At 39.7% G+C, this 25568-nt stretch overlaps 1 protein-coding gene across 1 annotated transcript in view; it reads right to left on the reverse strand.

Moving 5' to 3' along the window:
- LOC138624130 (matrix metalloproteinase-17-like) overlaps positions 1–25323 on the reverse strand; it is a 64543-nt gene extending 39220 nt beyond the window's left edge. The window contains exon 1 of the mRNA XM_069704082.1: positions 24822–25323. Coding sequence (XP_069560183.1) covers positions 24822–24962 — 141 coding nt within the window. The 5' untranslated portion in view covers positions 24963–25323. The remainder of the gene's footprint in view (positions 1–24821) is intronic.
- Positions 25324–25568: the final 245 nt, after the last annotated feature.

Genomic DNA, 25568 nt, shown 5'->3' on the forward strand with positions numbered 1-25568 from the left:
TGAGAACAATTCTTGAATATAGAGGTAGACAGTTGGAGCAGTTGAAGTAGTCTGATTAGAAGCAAGCTGATCCTCTTTGTCAGCCACCATCACCATTCTTGCCATTTTCTTCTCTCTACTGTAGCTGGAACTATACGTTGGACATTGGATTGTGATGGTTGTGATGATCTATTTAAATATTTTATATCCCCACACTTTGATTGACACATGTAGTATACATACTGCCATGCCTATAGGCTGAAAATTAGAATCCATGTGTATACAGTAACTGGCAACACTGCAACGCCTTTTACATTTGAGATCAGGGAAGTTGCTGCCAATCAAAGCAGCCCAGCAGACTGCATTGATTGGTTTTCAAATATCCATCTGATGGAAATATCTGAGCTGCAACTCAAATGCTGCTTCTCTCTTTCTTTTTCACCTCTAAGGAGTTTCTTTATCTTCTCTTTTGGTCCCTTGTCCCTTCATTTGTCTCCGTCACCCCACTACAGCCTCCTCCTCATCCTCATGATCACACGGCCAATAAGAGATGTCAGGTTTTAAATAGGTTTTTGATCAGCACTCATCAGAGGTGAGTGACACAGATCGATAGCGATGCATCCCTTCTGTACTGACAACACTGGGAAAATCCCATTAACGGAATGACTTGGGTTTAGTGAAGCACTCTGCTACCTGATCATTTACCTCCCTCCTCATCCTTGGCTTCGACCTCTGCACAGAGGAATTGGGAAAAATTTACAGGGGAATTCAACTGCCCCTCTGCAGCATCGCAGAGGATGACAAACAACAACAATTTCCTTGGAGAATTTCAAGATGAAATTTCAAAAGTAATCTTGTAGGTCTAGCAGCTTATTACGAGCTGTAGTTACTTTGTATTATTACATGATCTCTAGCCGTCATGTGAGGCGACACGAGTCACTACATTGTAAACCCCCCAAAATAACATGTTTACATTTAAGTGACAAAAACCTTTAGCTAAGAGGCAGTCAGGGCCATGTCGGGAGGAGGTCGGATGGATGGGTTGGCAAAACAGTTTGACTTTTTTTAAAACATTTTTTTTTAAAGAAAACAAGCCTTGTGGGGTTGTGGGGTTCAGACGAGTTAATGTAACCGTGACTACAAAGGTCCTGTAATTTTTGTAATGTAAACCTAACCACACTTTTAGTATTTTTACCATTCACCTTGTAAAAGAGTTACTCATTTATTTTTTAACAGTGGTTTTTAACAGTTTTTCTGTGGTACATCCATTAACACCCTATGTACATTGTCTTGTTGGTGTTACCACTGTTCATTTTCCAGTTAGTCAGTCGAATTGTACTCATTATTAATCCAAAAAAGGTGTCAGAAAGGGCAAAAAACGTGAGTTCAAACAACTGAACATATTTTAAATCACTTTCCAGGTTAGCTAAACTTACTGTATCCTGAGGAGAAAGTTGAACGTTGATGATAATGGCTTTTAGACAAATAACATGTCTGTTGTAAATGGTTAGTTTGTCCCAAATCCATATTACGATCTGATTCCAAGCATGGTTTTAGTATTTAGTGTATTCACATAAAAAAAAAACAATAAAATTAAGCACACTGTAGACAGACTGCATAGTAAATGTGAAAAGAAAATGAGGGCGCGAGACACAGCTGGGAAAAATAAAAAAATATTGCTGCAGGCGTTGAGACACCTCAACAAAAATCTTGAAAAACAAAACTAAGAGCAGAAAGCAGTCCAAAAATCTCTTCAAGCCTATTCGGCACACTAATTTTCTTTTATTACTGACTGTGTTTTCTTTAGCCTTTGAAGTGTCAAGAAAAACACGTTTCTTGTTATCTGCAATCTGCAACAGTAAAATCTTCAAACCAGTTCAGTAACATGCTGAAAATTGCTAAATTATATACAGGAATGTTACCATGAGTAGGTAACGCATGGTGTAAATTAAGGCTGCACTGAAGTCCCCCAACTTTAAATAGATAAACAAAAAATTGAGTAGGACGATGAACTTAGTTTACTCTCACGACAACAGACAAGACAACAGCTCTAAAAATACAGCAGTGCAAATAAAGTAGGGAGACATATCGCAGTTTACATATTTTGAATTTATCTCAAATAATGATGCTTCTTCACCCCTTGAAATAAAGATGAGAAACAAATGAGTGCAGTGTGGCAGAAAAACAGAGAATTTGGCATGTTGAAAACATCCATCCTTTCCAAGTCTCTGATTAACACAAGAGGACAGACAGACAACTGTCTCTTCTTTAATACATCATTTAGTTACATACTGTAGTTAAGCATAGACACAAACACAAAAAAAGATGTCTTACAGTCTTGTACTGCTGTACTGTATCCCAAATGAAAAACCTTTTTCAAAGCCTTTGATGATACCGTTGTAATTTATTCATTCACCTGAACAATTGCAGCGATGGTCTGTTGTGTTGTGCATAAAATAAGAATGTGGGCTCTTCCTTTTTTTTTTTTTTTTTTATTATTAATGCCAGTTCTGAAAAGGAGAAGTCGAGAACATCCTGTGGAGGTCAACCAGCTGCTTCAAGCAACAGAATTATTTTTATTTCACTGTCGTTATAGTTTTATACTCAGGAAAATAAGAGCATTTGCAAGAAAGATGGTGGACAAATATAAGTAATTTGAGACTTTATGATAATTTTAAGAAAACTACCAGAGATTAAGTTCTTTTTAAATAAATGTATAATTTAAAGTCTACCTCCTTGTCTGGTTGTCATGTGCCTAGATTGTAATTAGACTTCGACTTTGACTTTATTAATCCCACAGTAAGGAAATTTAGTCATCACAGCAGCATAGAAACACAAAAAGGTGCACACCAACAAGACATTTTGTTTTTTTTACAAATACGTATACAATAAAATAAGATAAATAAAATGAATTATTTTAGAAAAAAAATAAGAGCAATGAATAAATTGGACTCCATATTAACTCCAATTGGTAATTAGTGTCTCATTGAATAAAGCACCATCTTCTTACATAATCAGCAACAACAGGACGGTCTCTGATAAGAAATCAAAATGAGTCAAAACATACTGATCTTCAAGTAAACATTTACACAAAAGCACAGAGCTGCACCACTTAGGGAAAGTTATCTGGCATGTTCTTTATGAAACTAATTATATGGATTCATAGAAAGATGTGTTGAATAGTGTTAATTTAACAAAATGAAAAAAGAGATGGACTTCTATAAAGATCAGTAAACATCACAATCAAGTCCAGGTTTAACAAACACACAGCCAAGACTTTGTATCCTCTTCCTGTCTGAAATTCCATAATGATTAGACTTAGACTAGAGTTAGACTTTATTATTCCCAGTGGGGAAATTTAGTCATCACAGGAGCACAGAAACACAAAAAGGTGCACACAATAATAATAGTAATAATAATAAAAAAAAAAATACAAATATGTATACAATAAAATAAGATAGATACAAATAATTATTTTAGAAAAAAATCAAGAGCAATTAATAAATACACACACACACAAACTATATACACAAAAACAAATAAAATACAATTATTATTAGTTGTACTGTTAATTTCTTATCAGATTTGTGATAATAGTGGCAGCACTTAATTAAAACAACTGCACCAAGTCCCACATTCAAAAACAAACCAAACTTAGCTGCGGCACTGAAGCTTGTATTCAGTGACTTCAGCAAGGCAAATTCTTGCTGACGTGGGGGCTTGACCCCGTGTCCCAGCTCAGGCCCAGGGGGTCCATATCACTTAGATCATTTGCTGCTCAAACGACCTGCGCAGTCCTACTATGTTATCATTCACTTTGATTGGTGTGTTCAAACCTTCCCAAATAAAAACAATGAAAAATGTTCCGGACAAAATTTGAGGACGTCACTTTGCTTTCAGTGCTGTCCTGTATGTGCAGTAATTCAAATATTCATATATTGACTTTGTTTTTGCTAAAGTGTAATAATAATGTCACATCAACTTTTTGGCGCTTCAAAGGCTTCTTCACCTGTATTTTCCCTTCAATATCTGGAACACTGCTGCTAACTAAACAAACACTTTTTAAAGTTTTTATGGTTCTTTTATGACAATTCAAAACGTGTGGTGGAAGGTACATTTGTTTTCTTGAGTTACATGAGAATACTGATAATACTCTCATGTCTATATGGTAATTATGAAGCTTACTTTAGACAGGGTTCTCAAGATTTACTTGTGCAGGCCGCCCACACACATCAAATAAGCTTATTAAGGTGGTTTGGGTGGAGCTCAGCTATGTGAATAAATGTTACTAAACATGAGTAGCTGTCAGACACTTTCATTTTGGCAAAGTAGCTCACATGAAAAAGGGTTAAGAGTCCCTTGCTTTTAGCACATAGGCTGGAAACAGGAGAAATACCTGAGCTTTATCCACAGGTAACAAAACATAGCTAAAGCTCACCAATTAGCATGTTGGTAACTTGGTAACAACTAAATCTCAGCACAGCAATACAACACACAAAATCACACATTTCCACCCTCAAGGCCCTGAAAGCATTTTCTCAATCAGCTTCTCACTGTGATCTAAACGGTCCTTTAACTCGTTCCTTGTTTAGTTGTTTTAGTTTTAACATCTAGCGTTAGAGAGAATTACTAAATCTTTATTCTGGATTACTTTCATCAACTCTTTGATGTGTGAAATATGCCACTTTTGTTCCTCCAGTGCTGTGAAAAATGACTTTCCACTTTAGCTGTATCATTTCAATACCAGCAGCAGCACAGTATGTAATCAATCCAAACAACACTTCATCACTGTCAATGAGATGACTTTTATCCCTGTATACTTCATGGAAGACACCCTGCACTCATGCACTTCACAGTGGGACAATTAGCCAGCTTCCTAAACCAAATTTGTCTGATGCACCACCTACTGCAAGAGCTGTCATTGTTCCTCTGCGTGGTATCCTTTTTTAACAAATCTCTTGACTGTGTGTTCTTTAAGTTATACCTTCGGTCCGCTGGTTGGATAATAAGATCATATACACTGTGGGACAATAGAAATCTGTCAGCTGTCAGACATTTTACTGTTTACACCAAGGTAGCTATTCTGTTTTTGATATCTCTGGTTATAAATAGTCATGTTGGACATCAGCAGACTGCTTCAAAACATTTGTACATAACTTTAATTTAGAAAAGTTCCACTAATTAAAACAAGCACACTACTCATCATACATTTATCTGCAGCTTGCCAGCAACAATTATTTGTGAAAAGTGGCACGACCACCACTTGATCAATGCCTGCAACTTGCTTTTGAGACATGCCCCGGGTCTTTTGGATTCCATTCCCGGGATTTTTGTATTAATCTGATGAAGTACTATCATCTTGCGTGTGTCTTTCTCTAGATTTGACAAAACTTAATTTCTTATAAATATTTAACTGTTTCTCGACTGTCTTTCTAGGAAATGTGCTGTATCACAATATTACTGGTGTCAGACTCAAATCACCTGAACACCACATTTGGTGAGGGAATCCTAAAACCGAGGCAACTAGTTGGTCAATTCTTTTAAGAAGGATTGTTTCAATGTTTATATATGTATATATATGTGCACACACATACAAAGAGTATTGATACCTGTTATATATCCATCCATCCATGCTCTATACTCTCTTTATCCTGAACAGGTTTACATGGGAACTGGAGCCTACCCCCCTTATATTCTTAACAAAATAGAACTTCACCTATTTCTGCCACTTAGGACCAAACTTGAAGTCCAAAGTAAAATGATTAAAAACAAATTAAACTTGTAATCTGGATTGATGTAAATATACATTTTTAACTTTGGAGAACCATGTCGAGCAGGTAGTTTGAAACCCATGCTGGACCCTTGCTATAATGTATGGACAGACATTGTGCAGTATATTCAGTTCAATTTCAATTTAGTTTTATTTATGTAATGCTAAATGATGTCATTAATATCTTGCAGTATATAGAGAGACACCTAAAAAATCCCCATGTCAGCATAATTTAGCAACAGTGGGGAGGAAAAACGGTCTCCAACAGAATGATAATGATATTTCCACAAACACTTCTACAAACACAAGCTCGCACACATACATTCAGACGAGAAGTATATTTACAATAGTTGATGACATAGTTTTACTCCACTAGATCACAGTTCTCTGCAAGATAAAGCTCATTAACACAAGTATGCAAGCACACACGTGGGTATTAACCCAGAGTGCATGCGGGCACGTTGCACAAACACACATTCAAGCTTTTTATTTAAATCTACATTGAAACAATAGTTCTTCCTGGACATGACTCTCACTGCACACACTCATTCTGCCTTTCTACTCTCTCACAATGGCACACATAATTGAGCCCTGCAGTATTAGAAGGTCTGACATCCACCCAGTCTGTGCTACTGTATCTGGGTGTGAAAGGTAATTTATCTCAGTATTTCTGAACCTGGTCCCTGTAATCTTTCAATAAAGTGAAGTCTAGAGAAACGAAGCAACAGATTCATGAAATAAAAAAAATAAAAAAATCACAGACATGAAGAGAGTTGGGTCCACAAACAGTACTTGCAGAGCACTAATTATCAAACTCAAAGCCAACGTCTTTCTGCACATCATTATGTCATTTATAGTGTGGTATCGATAGGTTATCATGGCATATTTATAGTATTTACTCAGAGAGCTTGTTGGACATGAGAGTCTGACACCAAATGACACAGCCGTTGCCTAATTAACTGTGTGTGAACGGAGAAAACAAAGTGAGACAACTGCTCATTGTCCTCCTGCAATCGAGCTGCTTGTTCAAGCAAAGGAAAAGATACTGTTGAAATAGAAAATTACGCTTCTTGTGTAGGAGACCTTGATTAATGTTGACGCAGAATTGAAGCATTGCTGAACTGCTGATGCATCAGTTATTGGGGTAGCGTTTGAAACAGTAGGGGGTCGAGACAAGAAGGCAGTGTGTGAGGGTGAGTGAGTTTGAAGAAAGATGGAAGAGGACAAGTGAGTGATTTTTACGGGAAAGATATTTATCTGTTAGGTCACATGTGACTTTGCTTTCATGTGTTTTGTGGATGAAAAATGTCTCACTCCCTCCTCCCAGCTGGAAGGAATGGAGGGCTTCAACAACTTCCTGTTATGAGACCCAGGTCTCCACAAAAGCTGGCTCAGTAGAAAAAGGCATCTTTTTGTTGTTGTCTCTCTTTCAGGCATTTCCAACATTAAGCCGCCTTTCTTCCTCACATCAAAACTGAGCATTTCCATTTCCATTCATAACTATCTCTGTTGTTGATAGATGTTAAAATGGAAGTATATACACAGGAACATCTAAATTGTGAGTTCAGTCGTGTAGGTGATCATGAAGAGCAGGAGGGGACTGAACAGGAGGTTTAACAAGCTGAGCCTCTGCAAAGTAAACAAGCTGTCTTGTCTCACTCCTTACCAGATTTTGCCTGTGGTGTGCAGTTGGTGTGCTAATCCAAGAGAGGAAGCAGAAGTGATTTAGCCTTGTAAATTGTGACTGTTCAGGCATATCTGTGTGTATGGAGATCGTTATGACAATGACCTGGAAACACATGGGTTGATGCACATTATAGTTCTTCAGTGTTTTAAAATGTCCCTGCTTAGTTGGGTAGCTCTCAGTAGAGCTGGCTACCAAAGTTCAGTACTTTTATGGGACCGACTGAATTTCTTCAGTACTATTTACTATTAAAAAATGCTTTGGCATTTAGAACCAAATTTCGATACCCTGGCCAAATCCACAGTAACATGTTTTCATTTTAAAACAAATAACTTTTGCTCCATTTACACAAGAGCAGCTTTCGCCAGCATCAATAAGCCAGTACAGCGTTCGCCATACGTAGCCTTCTCTTGGGCAACCCGCCCACATATATAAAATCACTCTGTTTCAGCTTGGTTAAATATTACATAAAAATGCCTTATTTCACTCTTTTTAAACACATTTTTGGCCACACACTTGTTGGACTTGCGTATAGCTGGATTATTCGATGTGTGCAGCCAGATATTCAGGATCTACTGATAGCATTTAAGGTGCTTAGGCAACAATAGTAAAGTGTAGCGTCGAGCCATAGATTCTATGTGACGCATTTAGGGAACATTGGAAAGATGATAACTTGCATGTGAGGGGTTTAGGGAACATCTGTTAACCGTAGCGACAGAAATCAACCTTGATTGATTAGCAACCTTGATTTTATAAAATATATTTTATAAAATTAGTATTGTTCAGGAAGCGGTATCAAAGTCAAGGTATCACTGCCAGTACTGCGAAATTTTAAACCCAGCTCCAGCTCAAAGGCGTTTTCACACCTGTGCCAGCCTCAGCAAACATGCCGCATCTTTCATTCACTTTAATTTAAAACTCTTATGGCTGCTGAACTGAAAAACAAGTTGTCTGTTTTAGTGTGACTTCCAACTTTCTCTGGCAGACTAACCGGTCAAAGGTCACTGTTGTTGAACTTTGACCTACACATAGAAATACTGCAGGTTTCAAAAAGGATCACTGCTTAGTCTTAAAATGAACTGTACCGTCATAAAAGTTTCTACAATATTCCACCACCAGACTACTGCAGTATCTTGTCTCACGCTCTGCTTATAACTCTGCTCATAATGTAATTATTTCCAATGTTGGACCTGTGACATCACATCCTAATTCGATCCTGTATTGTAAGGCCGGCACAGACACACATAATGAGCTCTGTGACTGTGGTGTCACCACAGCAACATCTCTCAGAGCAGAATCAGTTTAGCATCAGTGCATGTGACCTCCTCCATCCAACAATACCTCTCTGTGTAGCCCTGATGAACAGCTGCTGAGTTCCTTCATCTTCAGCCTCTCTAACAGGAAATGAGTCACCGGGAGACGTTTAACCCTACAACCTCGCTGACTGTCTGAGGGGCACAAAGTAGCACAGTCCATTATAGTGTTTACATTGTTCCTTATTACCTTGAAGACAAGGTCAGATCTGTGGCCAACCTCTTGAACTTTTTAAAAGGTTCGGTTCTATGAGGATGGGAGAGTATTGTGAATTTATTTGAAAAGTGAACACTGGAGCATTAAAAGTTTCGATATACCATGATGTAAGTCAATTGATTAATGCCAAATAAGGATGAAGCTTCCTCTCGCCTCTTGGGTGCTCTGACCGCTGCTGACAAAATGTGAAGACTGTGTAAAATGGGCTTATGACTTGTATTTTCGAGCAAAACTACCAGAGATCTCCTAATACTGCTGTAAAGAAGACCCCTCACTACTCCAGCTTTTCTATTTTACAACACCGGCATAATGCTGCACCAATGTGTGATTGCAGTTGCTGACCAATATGACGTGTAAAACAACAGCATCAAATGTCTGCACCCACCATGCTGGCTCTACCTTTTACAAAGGGATAGCATGGTGCGTTGTGTGGTCCTCCGCTGCCAGCTTAATGCCGAAACAACAATGCCCCAAGCCATTCTGTGTTTGTACCACATAAACAGAACACCGGGGTGGAATATCGGCACAACAATCCGGCTGTAAACAGGCTGTGTAGAATGGGCTGTAAAGAGCCTGGAGCCACTGATGTAGCAAATGTGCCAGTCTTCCTCAGGTAGTATAAAAAGTTTAATTTTGAGCACTATGGTGTGAAAATGTTACCATTTTACACATTATACATCTTAGAGGACTTCAAATTGTCAGTTTAACTATCTACATAGTTTCACCTCTTTAGGAACAGTAAAGAGTCGGTTTGGGAGGTGATTGCAGCCTCAAGTCACAACCAACTGAATTCGAGGCAGAGAGCTTGACTGACAGATTCTGCTGTGTGTAACCATTGGAGTTTAAAACTACTCAAAGAATAATGGCAAAAAGAGATGTACTGCAAATACGGAACACAACCACACACAGACAGGCTACAAGTTGTACAAAACGGAATAGAAATTCCTCCAAAATGGCTTGATTCACCTCAGAAACTAGCCGACAGCTGCATGATTCAGATATTATGGACCATTATTTTAATTGATATGCTAGTATTCAGCAAATATCTGTCGTATGAGGGTTTTTAGAGACGGCTCCTGGAAAGTGAAGCGACAACCTTTAACCTTTGTGAGTAGGTCCTCCAAGTTATGTTGCTTGCTCAACATCAGCACCTGAATTACACACGTTTTTGTGACAAGTCCAGTCACATGTTCAATGGTAGCATGGATCTAAAACTTGAGCAGAGAGCATACATCAGATTTTCTGTCAAGAATTTTAGAGAACAGAAGGAAGTCACAGAGAGCCAAATCCAGTGATTAGGGAGGGTGGGGAAACATAATTGTGTTTTTTCAGGAAGAGGAAATTAAATTTTTCAATGTGTAAGCAGGCACATTGTTATTCACACTACAGTTCAGGTGGTTTGCGATAATTGTTTTCCTTCAGATGCCTCAATGTCAGAATTGAACTTGGTGTTGACAGTCTTACCCTGCATGGCGCACAACCCAGATAATGTCAAAGAAAACCAAGCTGGTTGCCCTCCTGACCTGATGTGCCTTCTTCAGTCTTGGACAGTGACTTCCTGCCCATCTTCAATTGAAAATGTCAGCTCAAAAAGCCTCAGAATAGGCTTTCGAAAGCATTTCATGGGCCTTCATTGTCAATTTCCAGAGTTTGACACAATTTGACACGCATGCACCCTCTGCACAACTCCATTAAGAAATGGCCGATGTGGTCACAAAAACGTGTAACTCAGGTGCTGTTGTTAATCAAGCGAGGAAACTTGAGTACTCACTCATAAATGTTATGATCCATGCACGTCACAGTGCTGCTCGTCTTAGAACTTTTTGATCCACTATTGTAATATCTGATCCCTGCAATCAGAATGTTAAAACTAAGAAGTTACATTACTTGCTCATTTTGCAACATTACTAACGGACATGGTCAGTAACTTCACATGGAGAGAAATACATTTAGATAATTATAGGTGCTAAATATTTGTATTAACATTTTTTTAAACTTTAACCGTAACTGGTGCTATAAATTATTTTCTAAAAGTCTAAGACCACATAATAATAAAAATATTCTTATATCCACTTCAAACTTCTCTACTGACCAATAGAGTCTAGTTTGAATCGACATCTAGGAGGAAAGAGCTCGAGGTGCAGATAACGATGAGACAAAAACCAAACAAAAAGACCCCAACATTATTTTTAATTAAGAAATAGCTTTGACTACACAAGAGATCTTAATATTTTTCAAGAAAATCTAATCTAAAAGACATAAGCCAATAAACACATCTTACACAGATCCAAATGTCTCACATCAAGCTGTCCTTTGCTGCCTCCAATGCTCTCCAACGAGGACATGTCTTTCAACTGAATTTCATCAGAACATCCATGGGCGTTCGCAGCATGCACAAAGATGCTATCATTATTCAAAGCAGTTGTAACCGCTTCCCATTTGATATCACCAGCTTATACGGTTTACCTAAAGTATTACACTGGGATGATGTAGGATGGAGGAATGAAAGCTTGCGTAAGTGTGTGTGACTGAGAAGCTCCTGAAACCATTCCAAAGGCATACCCTGAGTGTAAACACAATTGACTTAAGAAATACAGGATTTAGTCTTATGTGTGTGAACAGATAAGATCAAAGAGGGAAAATATAGAGGGGATAGAAAGAGAGGGAAATTGGGGGTGACATGCAGCCTGAACGACACGTTTAATCAAACAGAAAATTGAGGCTGGATTGCCAGGCGGTAAAAAAAAAGAGTGCGCATTAATCCAGGGCAAGGAATCATCCCCCTGCTTTAATGCATTTTCCTCACTTACCTGTCCTCACACTGCTTTGGACCGAGTATGACCTCGCTCTCCTCCTCTATATGTTTCCATGAATATGCATGTTCAGGGTTAATAGTTTGTTTAAAATGCTCCAGGTGGGGCTTATACATAAGCAACTCACAAGGACTAAATTTTCCTCTGATTTACCTGGACACTTAAACAAATAGAATCTAAACCTGGCCTGTAATGACTTCAATAGTTTTATTATTCAATGTTTGGATTAAGGTAGGTATTTATCAATTTGGATAAGAGTATAATGAGTTTATTTCATTAGTGTAACAAAAGGAATGCTGAATTTGTGCTTTGTTTTGCTGCGCGAAAGAAAGCAGATGGAGAATTGCCAATTTTATTTTAAGAGAGCATTTTGTATTAATAGCTGCACTCGGCTCAACAGGCAGCAACACTGAAATTTAATCAGAGGCAATCATGAGTCGAGTAGTTGTGAGTAGTGTTTTGGTGACCAAAATCTCATTTTAAAAACGGCAGACCAGAGTGCTGAACTCTTAATGCTGCCTCAAAAAAAAGTTTCAGTGTCTGAACTTACATTTACTTCTCAGCACGCTTGCCCCACAAACGGAGTGACCCATTTTCATAAAATGTTACGACTCCCACCATTTGTTAGACAGCTGGATAGTTTTTGCTGAAGCACTTTTGCCTTGAGTTTCAGTCATTTACTGAAACTATGTTTTGTAAATGTTGTGTAATTATTTTGCCAATAGAAAATTGTATCTTTCTTTCTGTCAAAATGACTAATGGAGCTACTCACCGGCCACTTTATTAGGCACACCTTGCTAGTAGTCTTTAGACCTCCTTTTGCTTTCAGAACTACTTTGATTCTTCACGGCACGGATTCAACAACATGATGGTCAGAGATTTTAGTCCATACTGACACGATAGCATCACGCTGTTACTATAGATATATAGGCCTCACCTTCATGAGGTGAATCTCCTGCTCCACCACATCCTAAAAGTGCTCTACGGGTTTGAGATATGGTGACTGTGGAGGCCATTTGAGTACATGTTCAAGAAACCCAGCTGATATGATATGAGCTTTGTGACATGGTTCGTTATCCTGCTGAAAGTAGTGGCCGTTGCTTAGTTGGTACGAAGGGGACCACACGGTGCCAAGAAAACATCCCGCACAATATTACACTAACAACAGCAGCCTGACTTGGTAATACAAAGAAGGATGGATCCACACTTTCATGTTGTTTATGCCAAATTCTGACCTGAGCATCTGATTGTTGCAGCAGAATTTGAGACTCGTCCTGAGACTCATCCTGAGACTTATGTACACAGAGAAACCTCATTGTAATGCTTAGTTTGAACTTCAGCATATCTTCTTGACCATGTCTACATGCCTAAATCCATCTAGTTTCTGCAAAATGATTGGCGGATTAGATATTAGAGCAGTTGAACAGGTGTACTTAGTGAAGTGGGCAGGTGAGTGTAGTTTGTATAATAGTAGTCACATTAAAAGGTGTCAGTTAATTACTTTTGTGTATGAATAGTCTGCTGGCAATCAGGCTAAACTGTCACATATGTGTAGCTCATTTGTATTATCTCCCTATTTTTCTCTTCACTTTCTTTTACCAGACACACATTTTGAGTTCTTTTTCACAATAGGGCAATTTTAGCTGTAATCAGAAGTGATCAATGTCTTCCTGCAGGAGGAAAAAAATAAACTTTTGGATGTGTGGGAACATTAAATCCACCAGAGTCCGGCTTTAATCACTTGCTCCTTTTAAAAATCGGGGAATTAATCAGTGAAAGTAAAAAAAAAAAAAAAAGTAAAAAAAATAAGCCTTATGTTGTTGAATGCACCTACATCCATGACTTTCTTTGTTTACCTCAAATTATTCTGTCCCACTTGATATATATAGCACTATTTGTGCCTGTATTATATAATATTTCCAGGGGATCCTCAATGGATATGGCAAGCAGCACCACCTCTGCTAAAAAGCTGTGACAAAGCCTCTATAAGTAGGTGTACAAAAAGAATGCTGTATATTATAAGCTCTTACATCCCTTTGAGGACACCAAAGGAAAAAATAATCAACAGATTAGTAGGAATTAACACATCCTGTGTTTTTTAGTGACCAAAACAGTCTGGTTTTCTTTTTGTTTATCGCTAAAATAGCACGAGTTTAGCAACCAAAGGATCATTAAATTAAAATGAGTAGAGTTGTGGTGTGGGTAAGTTAGAGTTCCTTTGCAGGGTTTCTTCCACCAAATGTCTCATTGTTAGGTTCTTAGGTTTATGCCTCTACGTCTTTAGCTCTTCAGTCATAAAACATGAATGGGAGAAACTGCCCAAAAATAGGTGTGCCAAGCTTGTAGCATCATACTCAAAAAGACTTGAGGCTGCAATTGCTGCCAACAGCAAGTGCTTCAACAAAGTATTGAGAGAAGGCTGTGAATACTTATGTACGTGTTATATTTTCGTTCTTTATTTTTAATAGATTTGCAAAAATTTTAAACAAACTTTTTTCACTTTGTCATTATGGGGTATTGTGTGTAGAATTTTGAGGGAAAAAAATGAATTTAATCCATTTTGGAATAAGGTTGTAACATAACAAAATGTGGAAAAAGTGAAGCGCTGTGAATACTTTTCGGATGCAGTGCACAGAAACGTTAGAAAATGGTGGAAAAGGTGACAATGAGAGTCAGTCAGTCTCCAACACACTATTTTGCAAGCAGATGGCACAGGCGCCACACTGCTGAAACAATCAATCACTTCACCTCGAAGTATTTTGCTCTGCCGCAGACACAATGTGCTCATAATGGGACACAAGTCTGACCTGTTGAAAGAATGCAGTCCATTTCTGATGGATGTGCTAATTTTGACACTCAGATTCCATTCAGCTGGAGGTGTGAATGTCATTTCCCAGACACTTGGGGAGGAAAATCTGTCCTAATTTGCATGTTTGTATGTGTGAGAGCGTGACAACGAGGATTAAAATGTGACTGTAAGTGAATCATTTAATCCCCGGTTTAGGAACAGCTGGTTGTACAGAAAGCTGAGACTCAACTGTCTGTTCTTGGAGGGAGAAACATGGAAGGTGAAGAGACAGAGATGTCGGGAGAAAGGGGTACAAACATGAGGAGAAAATACAGAGAAACACAAGGAGGGGAATACAAAGAGGAAATGAGAGACAGCGAGAGAGAGAGAGAGCGAGCAAGAGCTAGGAAAAAGAAGCAAACAAAAAGCGGAAGACCAAAGAGAGGAAGAAGAAAAACAGTTGCTCAGAGGACAAAGTAAAACAGAAAGTTGGAAAAGAAAGAAGAGAGGAAAGAAGTTGGACCAAGAAATGTTCATGGACCAATGAAATCATTCAAAAATGTTCAGTATCAGTACAATACATTGACTTTAATATCTACTCCTGAACAACAGTTTTTGTTGATGGCAATTTCATAAAATGACTTTTAAGAAAAAGAAAATGACATTACACATTTTGTTTTCATGCGCTTTAGAGGGGGATCGTGTAACCCAGGCTGTTTTCTATAGCTATAACCAACAGATGGTCCCTAAATGCCTCACATGCTATCAGTAGATGCTAGCCAGCCGGCTGCACACAGAGAAGCGTCCCTATACTGCAGCGCACACAACTCAGACAGGTGTGTGGCCAGAAATTTTAATTAGACCTTCAAGATTCACCCAAGTTGAAACCGAGTGATTTTATCTGCGGGCTGCCCAAGTAGGCGCTACGTAGAGTGAATGCTGTGGTTCACTGACACTGATGAGATTTACTGCTCCGTAAATGTAGCGAAAGTAATCAGTTTTAAAACAAAAAGCATTTGTGTTAATGTAGCAAAGGAATTAAGATTTGTCATGGAACGATAAGGAATCGACTACCTCGTAGATAGTAGCGATGTCACGAGAGCTGATAATTGGGTGCCATTTGATCGTCTGCATTAGTCGGTACTCATTTATCAAGCACAGTTTTATAAGCAAACTGTTCATGCTCACATTTCCCCACCAAACCTGATTTATCAGTTTTTCTTATGTCTGTTAGAAGCCCTCCTGGTAATGCATACACAGAAAAAGTATTGCTGCTGCTAATGACCCTTTAGTCTCATATGTAAAATTATAAAAAGGCATAGCTTTGTTTAGAAATGATGCAAACAATGGCTTACTTGATGATTCGAAACATATTTTTTCAGGGAGTGTGTCAACATGTTGGCTGAAACGAATAATTGCTCGCTTGTCAGAAGATCTTGTTAGCCGAGGGCAACAATGTGCTGAATCTGTGCCAGAAAGATGCAACAGTACATCTCCGTGCAGATTCAAGTCCTACAAACTCTGTATTTTTTCATCATGAGTGCATATCAGTAAGAAATTGTTTTAATGGCAGACCTAAATTATTATGGTACAAGGCTGTGCAATGCACAAATTAGCCTGCGCATCATGGCAGGAGACAGAGGAGATGTCCTCGCTGATGAGGCCAATATCAAATCCAACCGAGACACAGAAAAGAAAGTACAACGTCACGCAAATATTTGTCTTTCAACATTCAACAATTCCTCTGTTACAAGTTATAATTTTATAAGTTTAGTTATCAGACCTTTTATGTCGTGGCAGGACATACATCTTGGACAGATTGATTGTGATTTTGGTGACTGAATGGGGTAGTTGAGAGATAATAAAACTGAAAGGCTCGCAAAGAAGAAAGAGGGCTTAAAGATGTCAGCAAGAGATTAAAGATTAACAAACGGATGCAGCCAATTAGAGCAAGCCCTTGTAACTTGAGCTTAATTTAATAGGCAAAAGTTTCATTGGCTGTATTGAGGGGGAAAAAAGCCCCCAAGCCGTCTTTGAAGTTCTTCTCTCTGTGGGCGGTAATGTAGCCCAGCCCCGAGCCAAAGCCCAACAGACACAAGGACTGAATAAAGCTCGTTCAGTGTCGCTCGGTCGCTCGGATAAAAGAGAAGGACTTAAAAGTTACACACAAATACATCATCGAACATACTGTATGGTTCTTAACTATCACAGTCAATGTTCAAGTTGTTTGTTTCTGCATGTTAACCTGCAGTATGTCTGCCTATGTGTCTGTCCCTGTCCATTTGTGTAGATTTCTGATTGTAAATGCCAGCTCTTGTAAGTATTTAAAAATCCATTTTTCTTTTGGAAATTTGTGCTCAAACAAATGTGTCCGTCATGTATTATCCGATGGAAATTATATTAGCGTCAGTCACGGTACAGGCAGAGTTGGAGACGTGTCGGTTAAAAACTGTGGATGCAACTTGTGTTGCTGCTCTTTTTTAAAAAAATTTATTGCATCCTTTTTGAGAAATCTCAAACAACAAAAGGTCATTCACCATAGCATAGCAGTTTTTCTGTCAATCCTCAGCTAATCAATGTCACATGTAATTCGTTTTTAATCTCCGTGACCTTTACGGATATGGAAAATGTCAATCAAAGCCACTTAGAAAGCAGGCATAGCATACATAATAAAGCAGCGTTGTATCTACCAATGTGTTTACTTAGTGTAACTGTATGAGATTGAATGCATCTTTCTTACTGCCTTGTGAGGTTCAAAGCTGTAAGAGGGAGCACATACATGAGGATGTATTTATGGACTGCCCTTGTACACGCTTCATAAAGCCATGAAATAGCAGCTACAAGTTACTATAGTGATCCTTGCAGAGATGGCTCTCTAGCTTTAGCTGAGGAATGTGGGCAACTGGCATGTCTACAGTAGTGAAAATACACACAGAGAGAACGTGTACATGCCTGCATGTGTGTGCTCAATACATGTTTGACTCTATTTTTAAACTAGAGCCTTGAAGAGCCGGGCGCTACTCTTAACAGTAACCTAAATGCAAAATTAAGGCCAGTCCAAATTCAGTCAAATAAACTGCTCTTCACACAGTCACGAGTGCCACTTGATATTACACAGACTGTTAAAAAGCTCATTAAAGTCACTTGATAGGAAGTTGAGTATCAACACCGGACTAGAGAAAGTAGGTCTAATTGCTAGTGATAGTTGGATGGAGACACAGCTCATCTCTGCCACCCACTCAATCTTCCTTGGTCCCCCTCCCGCTCCTGTAATTCTCCTCATTTCACTTGGACCTTTAGAGATATGGGATTGTGAAGTTGACTCCAAAGATGAAAGGCAATCATCCACTCCCTTTAGTTTTTCTTTTTCTTTTTCAATCATCTGCTCCACTTGTTAAGAAATGACAACTGCTTTGTAGAGACAAACTGAGATCACTCGTGTGGCAGTGACCAACACACACAGGCAATCATGCATACCCACATTTTATAGCAACTCACAAACAAGAAGAAACTGCTCACACACACAAAACCACATTTATTATAATTCTGCCAATTTCTGCAGGCGATTTCTGAGGAGCTTTGTTGTTGCTTTCAGGGTTTTCTTGATCGTGCTATTAAAGCCGTCTATTGGCAGTTCAGCTGGCGAGGCTATAGATTATTTTAGGCTTCGGTATTCGAGATGGCACAACACCAGAAACCACTGTAATTACAAGATCTAGTCGGCCCTTTGAATAACAACGGCAACCAAAAACCTTGATCTGGTCAAAGACAAGGAGGGAGAGCGGGGATCTGCTCAAGTTAAAATAGAACTGTCCACATGGAGTTGATTTGAGGTTTTCTATATGGGGAGCCCTGGAGTGGGCCTGCACAAGTAATGAAGTCAGTTCTCGCCAATGGAAAAAGACTATCGCGTGCAGCTCTGTTGTACAAAACAGCACTCACTTACCCACAATATTAAATCCATCACTACTGTAAAGTAAAAAAAAAAAAATAGAGGGGATACTGTGGTGAGACTACAGATGGACATTTTAGATTTCCACACTTTTACTTTGAAATATAAAGGAAATAAACTGACAACAGGCAGCGTAGAATTCCTGAGTCGCAGTGGTATTGTGCCACAAACCAGTGCAAATCATTGTACTATTACATGAAGTCACACAGCAGAGAAAGAATGAGCTATTTTCTTTGCCTGTAACTCTGAAATGCAACTGCAACACATGAAAACACTTCCCCACAGCACTAAAGCCTGGTGTTAAAAAGACATTTTTAGAGTGGTCAGTAGTGCTGGCAGTCTTAATTTAAGTTAGACAGTTTCACAAAAATATAAACTGACTTATTTTAAGGTATATCCGCTTTTTTATAAGCCTGCACAGTGTTGAGTTTTTTGTTGTTGTTGTTGTTTTTTTGTTTTTTTTTATTATATTGCTGCACTCTTAGCTGAATTTTCCCAGTACAATGTCTTTGTAACTGTTGAATTCTTCCGTTTTCTGCCAGAGTGAAAGGAGCCGAATGTTTTCATGTGGTTGCATGGTCAGCCATGGTCTTCAGCCTGGAAAGAAAATCTCAGAGTATGTGGCAAATTAGTTCACTATAGAGCCAAGACAGCTGTGAGTAAAATATTCATTTAGACATCTATGTAAAATCAGATTTGTTAAATCAGTGCCATGGTCAAAGGGTATTTTTGTGGAAGCAGCCCCATGCAGGTCATTCAGATTTAGGACCTCAGGAATAGACAGAGATTTACCATCCTGACAATACAAGACCAGCAATCTATCACCGCCATAATCAACAAGCTCACCTGTTATTAATCTGAAACTTCAACCATGCATTAATCTGACTTTTTCAACGTTGTCACTGACTGAAAGCATCATGCAGAAGTGTTGCAGCTGCCACGCTTTTACTCCCACACCACCATGCCAGAGTGGCAGCCAATAAAGTGTCAGGGCCCTTAAGATCCTTGCTGAATCAGGGCTCTAAGGATGTTATAAACTCTGACGGTCTCCTCAGACACTTGAAAGTCCCAGGAGATCTTTTTACACTAAGCAAGGCAGCGATGACGGATGGGAGAAAACTGAAGGACTGGGTTGATTTCCATAGTGTAACCCTCCGCCACGGTGTTGCCCTCCTCCCCACAAGCTGAGAAAATGCTATATATTCCATCTGAACTGTCTCAAGTGCTTTCTGTCAGTCATCACACAATGATATATTCTATCCTACTGGGTGGTAATCTTCCACTTCATGTCAGTGGGAAAAAAAAAGTGCCCTTGTCCTGGATATAAGCCCTGTGATACAGTGCTACAGACACAAAGGTCACACAGCATGAGGTGGAACAGTGGTGCTAAAAGTATCCAATAAGGGCGTCCCGATAGCCAAGTGGTTAGGGTGCGTGCCACATGGCTGCAAATCCCCTGAGCAGTGAGTCCCAGGTTCGATAGCTGGCTGGTTCGTAGCTGCAAATCATTCCCAGATTCCCTGTCTATCCCCACTGTCACCTGCAAATAAGGGAGTATTATGCTGAACAATAGTCTTTAGAAGTATTAGATTGTCCAGCATTACGCTGTTACAACTGCAGTGTTTCCCATAGGTTAAGAATTTACTTGTGGTGGTGGATGACTAATGTATTTACAGGGACTCATGCAGCTTAGTTTAGAACACAGATATTCCCTAAATGCCTGCTGCAGTGCACGCAGCTTCTGTGTGGCCAAAATAGTTAGAAAAGTGTCAAATAAAGCGTGATATAAGGAATCATTTTGAAAAGGAAAAGTTGTGTTTGCCTTTTGAACCCCCTGCCTCTCCTGAAGAAAACACGTCTAGGTACATAGCTACACTGTGTGAAACTGGAGGGCTTTTAATTTGAAACAGAAGTCGCAGCATTCATCCATCCAGTGGTGTAACTTTGATTTCTCACTCACTGACAGACACTAACTTTATAGCTTTGGCCCTGCTTTTTCAGTCCAGCTAAAACTATTGTATTTGTGTTATTTACCTAATCTAGGAGCACCCGTTTCTTTTCAGCTCAGTGTGAGAGTCACTGCTGTGTTTCTGTCCTCTGATCTCTGTGTTTCATGAAGGGCGGCGCTTAAACTCTGCTGCACTGACATGGTGCGGAGAAGACACAGGTAAAGGAGAGCGAGGGGAGGTTGTCCCCTTGTTAATCAATCATGTCAATAGCATTGTTCTCTCAAACAGGATAGAAATAAATCAGTAAGAAATGTTGAAATGGGTCGCCAAATATACTTGAGCGGCCCGGCCAAGTAAGTCTGCGCGTGAGAAACACTGAACTGTTTAAGACAGTCACCTAAAAATATAGTACAGAAGTGAATTTTCTCCTTGAATCATCTCACTGATATAGTTGAGAAATATCTTCTTCCTTTTCAGTTCATCTGTGCTTTCCTTTCTTGACCATTATGTGTGCTTGATCACTCATTTCAGTGCAGAAATCCTTCCATCGTCCTTTCCCTTGACTGTGATTTGCATCCAGTTTTTTCTCCGAGTCCCTTCTATCTCTGGGCCTCTACATGTAATCAGAAGAACCACAATGTGCTGCTGGTAAAAAAAAGCCTCCTCTCTGGGATAGAGGAAGAAAATTGCAGGAAGGAGCCTAAAAGAATGACAGTACCGAATATGATACTTGTGAAATAAGCACTCATGAAAGGCAAAGAAAGAGCTAATGAGGAGTGGTGGCGTCGGCGGTGGAGCCGGGCAGGCGATGAGAATTCAGTATTAAGAGGTCCAGCAGCAGTGAGGGGGAAGCAGAGGGAGGCGTAGTAGAAGCAGGTGGAGGAGGGTGGGGTGCAGGAGGTTCTTTCCTATTTTTTTTTCTTTTTTTCCTACTCAGTGGACACGAGACCAGATGGTATTCTCATTGAAGAAAATTATGTAGCAAAATGAGAGTTAGAAGCAGGCTGGCAGGGAGTGGCGGTCCCATCAGGCACTCGGTACACACTTAATTATTTCTTACAACATGCGTACAGGAGAAATGACATGAATTAAATCCTTAGCATTGAAAGAGACTGAGTGTGTTTCTTCAAGATCAAACAGTAATTAAGGTACTTTTATTGGCAGTTTGTCTGGTTACCTCACTCTATCTTAAGGCAGCTGCTACAGCAAGTACAGTAGTCTTTTTGAAGGTGAATGGTTCCCTAAGGAACTCAGTCATTTCTGTACTGAAACAGAAAACAGCCATCAGGAGTAAAATGACACTATGATGGAAAAACATGGTGCATATTATATCATAGCTCTTGTGTAGTCGTTTCCTTAAATGCTGAAATAGCAAACTTGAGCTCTGCAGTGATGTACTGTGCTAGATAACAGCAAAGCTGGAAATCGGATGCCTCAGAGCTGCGCTTAAGTTTGTGGTGCAGATAATTACGGTCACTGTGTACAGTAGTTACACAGAGAGACGGCTACGTTCAGCGCTCTTGCTCGACTGAAAGTCGAGGGGTGGCTCTGAAATGTAATAGGACTGTGGAGCAGCCGAGCTGGAGATGAGGACGCGGCTCTGTGGGCAGATGGTTGTTTTCGTGGAGCGAGTCCCGAACGTATTGCAGTTATGAACACAACTGGGCTGAGATGGGAGAAGCCATTGAAACCCAGCGACAACCAATTATCCACCTGTTCTAAGCAGCTGAGAGCAATGTCATCAGTGCAGGAGAAATCTTATTTAAAAGTCAATCAGACAGTCACAGGGGAGATGGGCCGCTCAACTGTCCGTCTGCCTGCCAGTGATCAAACTAAACCCCTCTCGCAGCAAACTAACGACCGCGGAAAAATCTGTCTCTGCCTTTGTTCAGAGGACCAGTTATCAGCCTTATATCATATGCTGTGACTGCTGAGTCGAACATCCAGAGCTGAAAGGATAGGTCCATTAATCAATGTTCCAACTGAGAGTAAATCATCAGTCATCTTTTCAAGCAAAACTCTTCTCTTGTGTGTGTATTTTCCTTTTTTTTTTTTTTTTTATCTCTGTTTGATATGATGTAAATGGAATATTTGGGATGTTGGTTGGGAAAAAGTAAGATATTTGAAGATGTCACCTGAGACTTTATGGACAAAAAAAACCTTTCTGAGAAGAAGAAATAATTAGTGGATAAATGAATAATGAAATTAATAAATGCAGCCTCACTTCAAAGATGCTTCGACATCCCCAAGCTTGAGTTTAAGACCAAAAGGTATCTCACCATCAAAATTAAACCTGATTAAATTCAGTTTAAAAGTGACATTATTTTTGAATAAACCCAGATTCTGTTTAAAATTCTGTAATTTTTCAAACTTCCGCTAGATTCAACCCTGTGACATAGAATATTTTGTATATTACCAGTAAATCAATTGATTTCTAATAATAAGAAAGGCTTCCTTGAGCTGCCAAGCTCACTGTCAAAAAAGCATTCAGCTCTGTGCAGCTTTCAGCCCCCATGTTTTGGTTTGTAGCTCCCCCCCCAAAAAAGACATGGGCAGCTGCTCCCAGTACAGGCGCTCATGCAAACCAGTCGTACGGCATGAAGTGGTGGAGAGCCAATGTAAACACATGCGTGATGAGAGGACTTCGACGTGTAGTAAATACTGAGGCCAGATAGTTTCTCTGTGAATTCTGAGCATGTGTGATGAGAAATATAAGTCCACTGATGCTCACATTACTCTGAGGCCAAATGTTTGCTCACAAACTCAAACATACAGTAACTTGACAAGGGATGTGATACAGTATCAAGACAGCTTTTAGGACTACCTACCAAACAATAGATCATCCACATCCAACAGACCAACAGGTTACATTTCTACAAAACACATTAAAGCACTTTTCTTGGTGACAAACTGCATTATATATTTATAATCTACACGTGCCAACTATTATGTGACAGCTTTATAGGCCTAAATTCTACCCTCTGTGCAGTAAAGTACAACACAAAGTATCCCTCAACTCTGTGGAAGTGAGGCACCATTCATGTCTGGGGGTCTGTGTCTCTATGACCGAGGAGACGAATGCTTGTCTCGAACCAGCACACATCCACTGGGAGTATGTGAAGCAGGTCGAGCTCTAGAAATACCTCTGCAATATCTTTGATAAAAGGCTTCATCCTCAATCTTCTGTACCTCCCAGAATAACAAGACAAACAAGGCAATGACAGAGACAGAAGCAAGGAGGCACCAGTTGGATGGATAGCAGTGGAACATGAATCCATCAGTGCCTTGAGGAGGGAAACTAAAGACTGATTACTATGATATTATATTAGTTATGTGGAGATAACAATAAATACTGCAACCTAATGAGACGGTTATGTTGATTTGAATGCAAACTATCAATTAGGGTGTTGTCTCTAGAGTTACTAATTAACAGATCCTTGTTTTATCTGCAGGTTCTCTGCTCATTAACCAGCAAACATAAAGTGGAAGTATACTGATGATGTTATGTAACAGCTTTAATTTGCTCAGATACAATTCATTGGAAGGAATAGGGTGTTTTTAACATCATAAAGCATCCATACACAAAACAAACTGGGAATAATATTCATACAATCGTTAATTAGTTTAATTTCATCCGAGCGATCATTAAACACAACTTGAGACTACTAAAAGTACTAAAATCCATAGCTCACAGCCGTTAAAGGTTCATATTTTGTGGTTTTAGTTGTCAAAAATTACCTGTCTTAATTTTGTTCTACAGGGTCTGCTGCTCCATCACATCTAATTTTAAACAACCTTATTTGTACCCAGCAATTGCTCAAACTTGGCATCAGATGACATATGAATAGTCTTTTATAGAGGTATGATTGAGGAAAAGAAATGATGTCTTATGGCTTTGGTTGTTGGGAAGTGAGCCCCCCCCCCCCTCTTTTGCCATTCATCAGTGCAGGATACTATGTCAGCATGCTGTGGAGGAGGTCGATATTGCGCTAAGGCAAATATATTTACATTTATTTATTGAAAACCATTACAGGGACCTTGATCCCTCTTTTGGAGAACCGCCACCATCCCCCCCCCCCCCCATCTCCCTCAGCTTGCAACGCGAAGCTCCCCCGGGGCAGTGGACTGCGAGGTGTTAACATGCAGATCAAATGTAGTGGACGGCATTTTCCTCCGACATCCAAAAAGTAGGGTAAAGTGCCCGTTTTCAGTTGTTAGATAAAAAACAGTGCGCCATATTCTATGTCCACGGGGGGTATTACAACTTCACACGCACCCCCTTACCCGCTAATATAGTAAAACTTCCGACCCCTTTGTAAAACAAATAAATTAAAAAAAATAAGATGGAAAACTTACCACCCCCGTGTCCAGCTGCTCGGTAGACAGAGAAGGAGCCGCTCCGGTCAGAGGTAAAGCACACAATATCGGCACCAGCAGCAGCAGCAGCATCTCAGGAGAAATATTCCTCATCCACTTGTGAAGGAGCAGAGAAATCATGATACCCTATGACAGGCTGATCCTGCAGGGCTCGGACATCGACCCCGATAGCCGCATCCACGGGATAAATCTCACGCCGACCCTGTGGAAAAAATGTGCCCGAGTAAGTCTACCTCACTGTTGAGCGCAAACACATAAAACACATTAAAACCGGTGGCGGAAGGGACGTTAAGGAGTTACAAGTTTTTTGTGTTTTTTTTCCCACAAAATCGGGAGAAACAAATTGTGTATTCTCGGCCTATATCAAGTCCATCTGAGGTAAATATCCGAGCAGCAAGACGCGCAAGGTCCGCTCCTGATCGTGCTCTCTCGAGCGCTGGGAAATGCAAGCAGCTGCGTGCGGTTTTGTCCCGAGCAGGAGAAGAGACCGCTCGTTGACGCACACAGTGAGAGTGGATGAGTATTTGGCCCAAAGCATTCGGGGAAAGGGAGGAGGGAGGAGGGGAGTTCAGCGCCTCTCTGCCCACTTAGACTACACAGAATGCATGACGCGCGTCGTGCGTAATTTAGGAGTTTTCGGTTTTCGTTTAGGGATAAGACTTAAAAAAAAACAATTTGTCAGTGTTGCTCTATTATTAATACATTAAAAATGTGTCGATATTAATT

Source organism: Brachyistius frenatus, unplaced genomic scaffold (genome assembly GCF_029030835.1).
Source record: "Brachyistius frenatus isolate BFR_SWC_R1_liver_20210118 unplaced genomic scaffold, ASM2903083v1 Contig_3, whole genome shotgun sequence".
Lineage (NCBI taxonomy): Eukaryota > Metazoa > Chordata > Actinopteri > Embiotocidae > Brachyistius > Brachyistius frenatus.